Source organism: Apaloderma vittatum, unplaced genomic scaffold, assembly GCF_000703405.1.
Source record: "Apaloderma vittatum isolate BGI_N311 unplaced genomic scaffold, ASM70340v1 scaffold2303, whole genome shotgun sequence".
Lineage (NCBI taxonomy): Eukaryota > Metazoa > Chordata > Aves > Trogoniformes > Trogonidae > Apaloderma > Apaloderma vittatum.
This window is the reverse complement of record NW_009709605.1, coordinates 84,722-97,231: the sequence shown is the minus strand read 5'-3', so window position 1 is coordinate 97,231 and position 12,510 is coordinate 84,722. Positions and strand designations below refer to the sequence as shown.

At 39.8% G+C, this 12,510-nt stretch overlaps 1 protein-coding gene across 1 annotated transcript in view; it reads right to left on the bottom strand.

The window, feature by feature from the left end:
* LOC104272084 (probable G-protein coupled receptor 133) overlaps positions 1-12,510 on the bottom strand; it is a gene marked incomplete at its 5' end in the record, with an annotated part of 66,274 nt that overhangs the window by 4,389 nt on the left and 49,375 nt on the right. Inside the window, one exon of the mRNA XM_009866978.1 lies at positions 769-895. Within this exon, the coding sequence (XP_009865280.1) occupies positions 769-895 (127 nt within the window). The remainder of the gene's footprint in view (positions 1-768; positions 896-12,510) is intronic.

Below are 12,510 nucleotides of genomic sequence, written 5' to 3'. Positions count from 1 at the left end.
TCTTTCCCTCCCAAAATGATTTTATTTTCTTCTGGGGAATAGTCAGCCAAAGTTATTTTTTTTAATTTATTTTGGATTAAAATTGAACCTTTTTCTTATCAGCTTAAGAGGAGAACTCTGTTGCACTCTTTTGGTGACCATACTGCTATTTGATCCTGAGACAAAAAAGGATTTACAGGAGTTCATTTTTCCTTTGCCTTTGTAATGATTATTCAGGAAAGAATTATAACACATCTATAGATTTATGCATCTACTGAAATGTCTGCTTAAAGCTAAGCAGATGCTTACATTCCTTCTTGGGCAGAGCTATTTTTCTGTACTGGTGTCTTAAGAAGATGAGGGGGCAGCGGTCTATGTGCACAGGTCCTGTGCAGCGTGCAGGTCAGCTCCACTTCGCTCCTTAGGCTGCGCTTTCTGTTTGCTTTCCTTTAGTCTCAGTAGCAAAGCCTCAGACTGACACTGCAAAATTTTTCTTGTATCTCTACTGAAGAATCCTACCTGTACTACATGGTCCTGGAAAAAATGAATTTCATTTTGCAAGCTCACTATCTCATTTATTTAATTATTGCTACTGGAAACACTAAGAAGTGAGATAAAAGTTCTGTCCATACAGAGACTAAACCATTTCCAGCACCATGTGGTCAGCACAGACTGAGGAGGAACAGGAGAAACCCAGTGAACACAAGCATGTGAAAACATTGCTAATGATCCATTTATTGGGTCTCAGCAGCAGTTCGGTAGCCATAAATCTTCCCACCAGGTACTTACCTGTAGTGAATTGAAAACAGCAAATATATACTGAAATACTAATGCATGGGCATTGACAGACAAAATCCCAAAGATCCATGAGCTTCCCAAGATTGGTAAGAGAACAGCAACGGCTTTAGCTGTTAGTCTGAAAGAGAAAACAAAAATAGGAAATGTGGTGAGACAGTTAAACAAATTTCAGCCCCCACACCAGGGAGTTATCAATTATATTCTGGCAGCAAGGTAGAATGTGTGAGTGTCTCTGCCATAAAATTCTTTAAATGGGCAAGTCTCTTAATTACTCATTCCTCATCTACGAAAATGGGGATAGCAGACGAAGAATCAAGGGAATGCAGGGGAAGAGATAGTTGTATAACTCCTGTAACCGTATCTTCAGCTTACAGTCAAGTATCATTTTGTCAGTGAGGAATCAAGTGTAAGAGCCAAACCAGAGGGCAGAAACTGAGAACAAAGGCAGCACCACATGGGAAAACTAAACCCACCGTACAGTACCTCCAAAATACATTTGCTCAGCACTACAGCTGAGTCAGGACAACATGGTATTTCTCTTATAGAAAGTGACTTGGGATTTTTAATCACCACAAATGGGAAGAAATATTATGTACTTCTGCCAAATGCAAATCCTCTAACATCCTGATATTATTTTGCTACCACCCTGCTTTGTTCAGAGGTGATTCAGAGAAAGGTATGCCAAATATTGAAATAGCTTATGCTTCTTGGAGGTCCCTGCTGATATATATTCACTCTGCTTAGCCTGGAGGACTTGGCAGAATTTCAGTAAAAAGGTGGTATGACAGCTGAAAGGCTAATAGCACTGAGAAAATAACAGGGACTTTTGGCTTTGCCTTAATGGGTTATGTACACAATGCTTGTTATAGTGGGAGATGAAGAGAAATTGTAGTATACCAGAGAATTAAATGATCATGGAAGTTTTCAGCAGCAGGTGAATTCTGTGGATGAAATTTTATATAAAGATTAAACAAAAGGAACCACAGAGAAAACAAAGGCATTGCCTTTAGAAGTGTTAAGATCAGTTAGGTCTTTTCAGTGTGTCTGTAGCCTTCTATATTAAACACCAAAGAACTATGCCCTTTCTACAAGGCACTCATTACCTTCACCTAAAAAAAAGAATTATAAGCAGCCCAACCTCACAGAGCACTGAGGACCCTGAAGAAGAGGCATGGGCAATACTTGGATTCCATTTTCTGCTTTGACATCAGCGTTGCTAATACATCTCTCTGCAACTGAGTAGTACTCAGCCACCACCAAGAAAGACAGGCACAGCTGACAAAATTTAACTCACAAAGATTATTGCTTATCCCACACAATTGTCTTCTCCTTATGAAGCCCTCAAAGCATCATCTCTGATTCATGCTAACGAATTGCTCTTAAGAATTGTACTTTTGTGACTGCGTATGCCCTGGGAGACTGACTTCAAGAGTATCATATAAGAGCCCTATAGAGTGCTTCTAGTGTAATCACACAAAAGTTTGGAAGACACCTGCATTATTGTATGGAAGTCCTTGCCACAGGATGCTCCAGACATCTGAAAAAGGATGGTATATTCATGGAAGTTCTGTAATGGTTTGTTAAATGTTGTGTTTCTTTAAATGTGACAATTCAGATGGGAGTCTTGCGCAGGGAGTCCCTAATCTTTTGTGGGCTGAGAGGTAGGAATATGTATTCAGAGAAGAATGACTCTGCTCAACCTTTATAGTGGAGATGCAGGGTTGGATGAACCCCCAGTACATCTGTGTAGAATGACTCTGCTCAACCTTTATAGTGGAGATACAGGGTTGGATGAACCCCCAGTACATCTGCGTTAATCTGAGATGGCAGTCCTTCTGGTTTTAGCCTGATCCATCTGGCTTTTTGATTAAAACAATAAACACTTCCACAGTTTGTTTTCACATCACACAGTCTGTTTTCACATCAGTTTGACCTGATAAAGGCAGATGTAAAACAGAGCAGGGCCACGAGACCAATAATGGAGTTAATCATCACCCACTTTTTCCCCACAAGTTCTTCATATCAAGTTCCCAGCGCTGGGCAACCCAAAGGCATTCGTGATGTCTGTCCACTCCGTAACCACTCAAACCCCCCCATGAATCCACAGGGCACAACATTCTTGCTGTCAAGACACTGCTAACTAGGCAGCCCAGTGCAATTTTGCCTGTCAAGGATGAATGGATGTCAAACTTTGCACAACCCAAGTACCACATTTTCAGTGACAGCTATCAACGGACTTCCTCCCAGGCAGCCAAGTACGATTTTGGTGGTACGAGACTGAAAGGACAAAGAAGGGACCTGTCTCTATTTGAAACATCCTGAACCAACAAGGCAGATAGATCCAATCCCTAATTACCACAGCACTTATAAACACTTAATTCCTGTTGTACCCCCCAGGATTTAAGCACATGCTTACTATTAAATACGCATTTAAAATATTTCTGTGAATTTAGTCTATGGTCTAATTATAGATAAAGAATCCAAGAAAGCAGTAAAGGGAACAGAGGCAGTGAGAAGGTGAAAGTCAGTTCATGCTAGATAAAGCTACATTTTTTCGGAAATTAGCAGACTTCTATTTATCTGGAAACCTGTGCAACAGAGAAAGTTGTTTTAGGGAGAATAATGCTCCTACCTGTGCCTTTAACCCTCTCATACAGATTAAACTGCAGGTTTATGAGAGAAGTACATAAAGCTGCATGGCGGGTTACCACTTGTAATTACAACCAACATAAAACAAACGAAAATTTTGCACAACACAATTCAGCGAAGAGATATTTTAATTAAACTTAGACACAAGAAATGTAGTTCATTTAAGTGACCTGAGCACACACTTCATTATAGCCTTGATTAAAAGTGTATGATGAAGAACTGCATATGCTTCAGATTTATAGGGAAATCTGGGAGAGTGAAGAATCTAGAATTTATAATATTTTTTTTTCTGCATTGATTCATATTTTTATATCCTTGGCCATGAATATTTCCACAGAATGCAATTTAATTCTGCAAAGGGTTTGCTCAGCCAGAAAATGAAGGAATACCTTAAAGCTTGAGCTCTCCTATTTGAATTTAAAATGCATTTTAAAAGATACAATTTTAAAACAATGGACAGAAGTTTATTTTCATGAATTAAGGATGCTCTGGGTTTCCTCCTCTTAATTAAAGTTCATCACCTCAGTGCTAACACAGGACGTGCTCCACTGGAGAGCTGCCCACAGACCATCTCTTGCAATGGGCTTTGTGCAGAAAGACCTGTATAATCCTACAGAGAAAATGCATTTGTGCAGGGCTCTTGTGCAGGCTGGGGGAAAGGAAACACGAACACCTGGAAGATGGATTAGGTACATTCAGGTTCCATGACGGTTTAGATGTGCTCTCTGACCTGATGCAGCAGGTGATCAGTATGCCCAACAGCGCTACACTGGACGAACCTGTCTTCATTACAAACCGCCTTTCTTTCTTCTCCTCTTTGTTCTCACACTCTTAACTTCTATAAAATTTGCAGTTTGGAATATACTTTTCCCAGGCTGGTTTGTTGCCAAAAATAAGTTTTCATTATATGAGTAAGAGCATACAAAGCTTCATCTCTAATTTGTAGCTGGGGGCAGAATAGAGTTAGGTACTCAACTTCAATGTTTTCAAAATCATTCTTGCAGTTTATGCAGGAGCCTTTAACATCATAAATGCCTTATATATTTTTTAAAATAATGTATTGATAAAGTCTGCTCACTGTTAAGCACGTGCAGCAGAAATACATAGCTAAAAAATGAAAACAAAATACAGACATGAGGGATATTCCATGCAAATGCATTAATTTTTCTTGCACACCCATTTAGAAGAGTGGCCATATGAGGGTGAAATGTATTTAAAACTATCTAAGGGTCAGCTCTGCATATGTATAACTTAAATCTCACTAACTCTTTTTCTTCCTGCCTAATTATTGCATAGGTTTCTATGTTTGCATGCTCTAAATTTCATCCTATGTATGAAATTATTCAAGGTATTTATGAGCTTTACTTGCAAAGCAAAGGACTCAGCTCTACTGTGCCTGGTCCTCTTTTATTTTCTTCCACTTACCCCTCCCTTTCCCATCCTTATTTCATTTTGTCTTTGAACTTGAAAAAGAGAAAAATACTAAATGTAAAATGCTGTGTCAGAACATCATTAAGGTGGCAAGGTTAAAAAATCTTAGAAATACAAAAGTTAATGTTCCAGTAGGCACATTAATTCTGACACACTGCACATACTTTATTTTTTTTTACTCCCATTTTTCTTTGCTGCATGAATATTTTAGCAGATTAGTTCTAGTACACTAAGATAGAGTGCAATCAAGTGCATGTTGGTTTTGGAGAGAGAATACTGCATGGCTCAAACTGCAGAACTTTAAAAAAAAATAAAGCACCATCATTGCTTGGGTTTTATATTGTCTATGAAATGGGTGACATGAAGAAGCAACACTTTGGGGCAGGGGCAGATCTTACCTTGCAGATACTGAGGCCCAGCCCCACCAGGACTTCATAAACCATGGTAAAATCTTTCTATGTCCTTGTGCCTTAATGTGTCAGCAAACAGAATGGTCTTTGCCTTATAAAGGACCCTCTAAATTTCTCCTGTGTCGTCCTTCTCATGCTCTGGCCTTTGAAATTAGAAGCAACTTAGCAGGCTGTTTCTCACTTTTAAAAGCTCAGATATTGTTACTCCTCTGCAGTCAAACAGCATTAAGTTTGGTGAGCTTTTTGTCTCTCTGCCTCTATATACACTGAATGGTCAGTCCCAGAATTAATTAACTAGGAAACAAGAAAAACATCACAAAAGATTTAATTTCTCCATTCTACTGTTTCCTACTGCCAATATATTCTTTTTAAAGTATGTACCTGTTATTACTTCATAATATAGACAACTTCTGGAAAATAGAAAAATATCCCTAGTCTGACTAAATTTTTATATCCAGTGAACATGGAATGGCCTTTGGGATATTACAAGCTGTACACAGCCTATCCATCAATTTACTCCACATTTAGCATTATTGCTCACTCTGCCCCAACGCTAACAATCTCTTCAGTTGGGCTGCAGAGACTTCTGGAGCACCACTCAGCAAAAACCACTTTGGCTTGACTTGATTTCAGTCAGATTTGCATGGTTGCTTATTGCAAAAAGCAAGCAGCAATGGATTAGTGCTGCACAGTCCCACCCTCTGCCTTCAGACCTGCAGAGGCTGCTCTGCAGACATTGCTGGTCCTTAGAAATTCATATATATAGTCCCACTCACCTGAGCACTTGGGCATGAATCCTGTTGTCAGGAGAGGATTCAATTCTTGCAAGAACAGCATTAACTTTATTCATCAATTAACCAAGCTGTCCATTTAACATGCTCTCATCATTTCAATCTTCTGTTTAAAAAAGTATTTTTCTTCCCTTTTCCTGTTCTTACAGTTTAATTCTAATTCCCAAGATGTAAACCTTGCTCACCAGAGATCTTCCACTCCAAATTTCTTCGCTAGGCTTTGTTCGGTTGCCTTTGGTTTAGCATTCATTTCAGTGCAGGATTTTGGTATTTCCCGTGCATCTTGTTCTGGCAGAGACCAACTGCTGGTCAGTGGTTTTCACCAGCTGAGATCCTGAAAGGTGCACTAATCACTCCATAGAGGAAGGGAAGTTTTCTGACTTGGCTGATTATCATAGCTGTACTGAAGTCCTGGTGCACAAGAAGTACGGGTTTCAGCACCTCTGAGACACATTTTCATTACCAACATCGTATAAAATCATTACACTGTTACTGAAGCTACTAGGAGCACTCTTCCAAGAGCAGGGTTGAACCTTATAGTTTTATTGTATTTGCAATTGGTTTGGAACAGCTCTACTCAATTGAGATTGCTCCCTTTCCCTTATTTAATCTCTGCCCTTTTCTGCTATTGCCCTGAGCACACTGTCGATACCGTACGCCGATGCAGAACGACTACACTGACAGCTACAAGAAAGAAATTTCACTGCTTGCAGGAAGAAAACTTTATTACTTCTGTGAAGGGGGCCCCTAATTCACAAATCAATTTTATTGGTTATATATGGAGCACTAATCCCTTTAAGACTTCTGACATCCACTTTTCAGTCGTGATGCCTGCTGAAGTAAGAACTAAAGCCAGATACATAAGCAAAGATTATATAATAACTGGAGGAAACACTGTTTAAAAAACAGCAAGAACCCTTCACAATCGTTCACTAAATTTGTTGCCACGACAAATGGGCCTTTTAGCTGAAAATTCTCTCTTGTTTCTTAAACTCTTCACTAGCCACCATCAGCAATGTTCTTTGTACTTTATATACGAACAAATAAATCCAAACCCCTGTAACTAACTAATGATGGGAAAAGTTGCATTTAGCTTTATTTTCCCACTTTTTACAGTAGTAAAAAAGTAGTACTGCTCACTAACCACTCACTTCACTGGAAGCCAGAGAGCTGCTGGGAAAGCCCCCGGCAGCAATTCTGACTACACATGAAAATGTTTTTCATTCAGCTCCATCAGAGCTTCTAACCTGCACCTTGACTACTCCTTCTGCCCCGCACTCAGGCTCTCGGTCTCGCTGGTGTCTGAGGAAAGCAGCTCTGCTCACCACAGTGTTCAGGAGAGTTGTGAGCTGCTCCTAACTTCACTACCTGAGTCTCTCCAAGGAGCAAAGCCAGGACTAAGTGACTTACTTGGTGAGTTGCCACCAACATCAAAGAGACAAATGGAAGAATACTGGTAACAACTCGACTTTTTTAGCAAACTAGTCTGTGAACAGCAATGAAAACATACTCAACAGTCCAAAGCCACTGATATCATTTGGAGTCTAGAGGAGCAAGCTCCTTTTCACTCCTCAGTAAAAACTGAGTCTCAGCAGAGTAATGCACTGTGGGTGGTGTGAGCAGCTCGGCAGAGTAGCCAGAGCACAGGCTTGAGAATCAATTCCCTCAGGACCCTTTAAATGACATTAATCTCTGAACTCTGCTAGACATATTGATCTATGAGTAGAGCTCTCGTCTCAGAAAGGACAGACATGGATTTCAATTCTGCTCCTGCCACTGAGCAGTAGCTCATGAACTCCTGCAAATACACATGAACCTTTTTTTTCTCCTCCTCCACTTTCTCTTGGCTATATAGACGATAAGGCTGATGGCACAAAGAAAGTCTTTTAACTAGCACATACACAGTCCCTAGCCTAATCTCAGGTGATTTCTAGGCACAACTATAACATTTTTTTTTTAAAAAAAAAAAAGACAAAACCACTGGTAACCGCAGATGTCCTTTCCCATTTTCCCAAGTGTTATTTGCCCTTTCAAAGTGATATTGTGAAACTGAAAAATAGATATTTACTGGCAGTTCAGATCATTGCTTTCTAGTAGGTGCCATTTATAATCCATTGAAGTCACTGCTAGTCAAAAGTATTGTGGCTAGGAAAAAAAAACTAAACAAAACAAAACAAAAACCTAGGCTGCAACAGCAACTAAATTCAGACTGATTTTTATCGGGTGGCATTACCCCTTTCCTCTTAGGCCCAGCGTGCAACACCCAGCCCTCTCACCACCAGCACGCACAAGAAGGCAGTTGCTGCCAAAGCAGGGCCACTTTTCGAAAATTTCCCCCAAAACTAAAGCTGCCTTTAGTAAATGCAGCATTTGCTCAGAATATAGGAGGTCTGGGCTCAAATCACTCTTCTGCCGAAGGGATTACAGATCCCTTTTTCCCACAAGAGCATTTTGACTCCCTGCCTGATGCTCATTCTTGGCTATTGAATCTGTTCCACTTACATTACATAATTAATTATTCACTGGGTCAGAGAGACTACTCTACAGATTAGTCATGAGGCACTCGCTGCTCTCAGGAGAGTCCTACCTAATCCTTGCTTTATTAATATTTCTAATTTTATATTAAATATTCAGTGGAGCAGGGACTGAAATCCAAGTCTCCCTTCAAGCCTCCATCAAGCCTGACAAAATAATGGCTATGACCAGCGATGGGGATACCTTGAGAATTTTAATGTTGAGGAGGCAATTCCTGGGGCTAGCAGCAAGGACTTTCCACCTCAACACCTAACCAGGGATTTACCAATCCCTGTCTTGCTAAGGCCTCCCACAGATCACGTCCCATGTCACCTCCATAATTTCCTGATCCTAAAACTACAAAAGAAGAAAAAATGTTTCCCAAAGAAAGTAGTAAGTGCGTGACTAAAACATGTCCTCTTCCTTGTCTTTAATGTGAGCTGTTAAAAAAATATAGAGAATTAAAATGTGATGTCATTCTAAGCTGATTTTTCAGTAGTTACAATTTTTTTAAGGGGAACTGAATTTGTGGTGGGATTTTTCCATTCACATTCTAAAATTCCTTTCTCCAACGTTTTTTGACAGTAATTCTTTCATTGCACTGGTGCTTCTTGATCCTCAAGCCCAAGGTTAAAGCTAATTTTCCACTGAACTTTGTCATTGAATACCATCACAGGCAAGCAATCATACAATCCTTTTGTGTACAATCCTTGGTAAATAAATTCACAATCAATGGTGCATTTCTCTAAAATCCAGTTAGACTAATGGGTTGACTGCTTGTTGCAGTCACGTTACGTTTTTTGGAAGTAAAAAACGTTTTCAAGGTTTTTTTGGAGATGCCAGTAATGGATGACAGAACAAATTTCCCAGTGGTTGGTATTGATGGCCACAGTCATAAGCCAAAATAAACACATTCTCAAAAAATTATGCAGCAAATGAAAGAAAAATAAAAGAACAAGTCCTGATCCTTACAATAATGATGATTTACGAATTTCTTGAACATGCTTGATTTCTTGACCACACATGAAACCGTTCACTTCCCTATTTCTTACAGCGTTTGATTCTTCCTTAAAAGGTGATTCTGGAGTTACTTTAAAGGAATTAAGAGGGGGGAAAAAAAGACAAGAAACTATTACCCACTTCCACTTCAGGGGTTCTTTAAGAGTCTCACAAAAGCAGATTGACTGGGAAGTCTGGAGGGACTAATTTGCTGTTTTAAAAAAAAATAAATTGCAATGTTCTAATGGGTCAGATCTTTTTTACCTAGGATACTATTATTAAATCTTGGTTTATTTTCAAAGGTGGAACAGTCCTCTTGTTTTTTCTGTTTGCACCTTACAGAGCAAACACCCAACATAAGAGCAGCATTTTTTCTCACAACCAAAACCAATGCAGGAGGATTTGGTTTTATCCATGACGTAGTCCTGGGTTCAAAAATGTTATGGTTTTATTCTGTTTCTAGGACAGACAAAGGTATCTAATAATTAACTGCCAAATATGACCATAAAGTTAGTTATAGGAGCAACATATTAATAGGATAATCTAACCTTGGCTGCTCTGGACGCTCTGCATATGTGAAAACAGATGTTCCTTCAGACTGCCCCTTCTTCTAGCAGGGACCTAGTGCCTAGCTCTGCGTTGGAGTCAGCCCAGGAGACGGAATTCGTTCCGACAGCTTATTCCTAGAAAACTCATTACCTTTCTTTTCCAAGGACAAAGCAATGAAAATGTCCCAAAGGGCTAGATCCTGTCTGTGGGTGCCAGATGGACCAGGCTAGATGTCATCTACTTCTTTCCTACAACATTTGCACTTAATTATTTTGTCCACTACACTCTCCATTGTTTTACCCATTTTCAAAGCTCCCAATACAAGACTTCTTCCATCTCATGACGGCTTTCTGTATAGACTGACCCTAGGTGTACTGGCAGACTGAGGCATGAATCTGCATTGGCCCAACGCTTACTATTTTTAATTGGCTAAATCTCTGCAAGTCATCTTGAAACAATATACTGAAAATTAGTCTTATTGTGCTATTAACAGCCATCTGGATCTTTTTTATAGTTATTATATCATGCGGTGAAAGTCTTTGTTTTTGTGGTATTAAACCCAGATGACAGACCCAGTGCTAGCAAAGAGGGGTTGTCAAACTACAGAAGTTATGGAAAGGACCTCATAGTGTTTGCTTTTTCGTACATAATAGGAGATTTGAGGGAAGAATTCACTTGACTGGAATACTGATATGAAAGGGCACACAGCTTGTTCAGAAAGGACATGCAGGGAAAAAGAAAGGGTATATCAAAAATGTAGACCTGCTCAGAGAGCCAGAAACTATAAGCAGATAGACTTTTCAGAAATCTCTGTGTAAAAATAAAGGCAAAGGAAATGGGAACAGTACAGCAGCACCCATCCACTTTGGCTTGCCAGACCACAAGGTTAATGTGGATGATTTTCCCTGAACATCTTAAAAATTGTCCAAAGCACAGGATTAAGTGTTAATATGGAGCTAGCATCATTTACGTAATCGTAATGCTAATGAAATATAGTTTATAAAACAATTTTTTTAAGACATAAAACTGCAAACAGTGATCTGACTCCATTATAATTTTATTTATTTTTTTTCCTTACTCTGGGATCTTAAACGAGGAACATCCTGTGTTAAAAACATAAATTAGTCCCTGTTTTGTGCTGGTGATGCCTGAGCTGGATTGTCATGTTGAGGCTTGGGTATTTGATTTCAAGAAAAGTGTGGTCCTTCAGAAAGACTCTTAAGATAAAAAATCTAGAAAACATGGCCTGTCAAAAATGGGACCGATTTTGAGTATTTAAGTCTGCAGGGAAAGAAAGAAAGTGTTGTCAATGCCCACTGGAGGAGGACAGGCTCCTATTTGTCCTTTCTTAAGCTGTCCTTGTACAAACATCAGGCTTTTTAAGAGAACTCATTAGGAAAAAAAAAATCTACACCCTGGAGAGCCCAAGATTTCTATCCCCAGAGGCTTTTACCAGCATAAGTGATAGTGTTTCACACCGAATTCAAACTGGTCAGGATCAATTACACAGCCACTTACCACTGCTCAGCGGACAAGTGGCAACGACCTTCACTGCCTGGCAGTTCTGCACATCTGGGCACACCCAGAAAAAGCAGCCTCACAAGGTCAGTGTTATTGGAAATCTGCAGGTTTGGCAAATATTTCTGGCTCTTAGCTTGAAGTCCGGGGGGCCCAGAGTTTAATTTAGGATGTCAAAGGGACAATCACATCAGCCCGTACACATTTCTGTGGAATAACATCCACCCCTTCCGAGGAGCTGAGCTCTGAAAATGATCTCTTGACCTAAGCAGTCTCAGGGACCCTTAATTATGCAAAGATATCAACAGAAAGATCATTCTCCCATTTCCATGGCAACAGTACCAGCGAACGGCAAAGCTATCAAGGTCAGGTATATAAACTGAGAAAGAAAAGCAATTTTCTGTGTAATGGTTCAAATGAGCTTTAACTGCAGTAGTGGCAAATAAATAGCTGTATGCTTGTTTGATCGCCTGTCTCAAATGTATATAGGGAGAAAAAAAAGAGCTGCGGAAGTAAACGCTGCCTTCCTGTCTGGTTTGTAAAATTTGCCAGTGGCTGCTGCTTCCCAGGGTGACACACGCTGCAGAAAAGCATTCAGCTGTGCGGTGCTGAAATGTGGGGAACTTGATTTCTTACTAAGCTGGCATTAACGAAGCCAGGCAACATATGATTTTTACAGGGATGAAGGTTGGACTAGATGATCTTCAGAGGTCCCTTCCAACCCCTAACGTTCTGTGATTCTGTAATGTCAGAGCTGATGCTGTAATGTCCAAGCTGATACTTGCAAAAAAAAGCCCGGTCATAAGAGTTCCAGAAAAGTATTTTCTCATTTGTCAAAATCAAAACAGTTTTACTAACAGGTTGCATTCCTG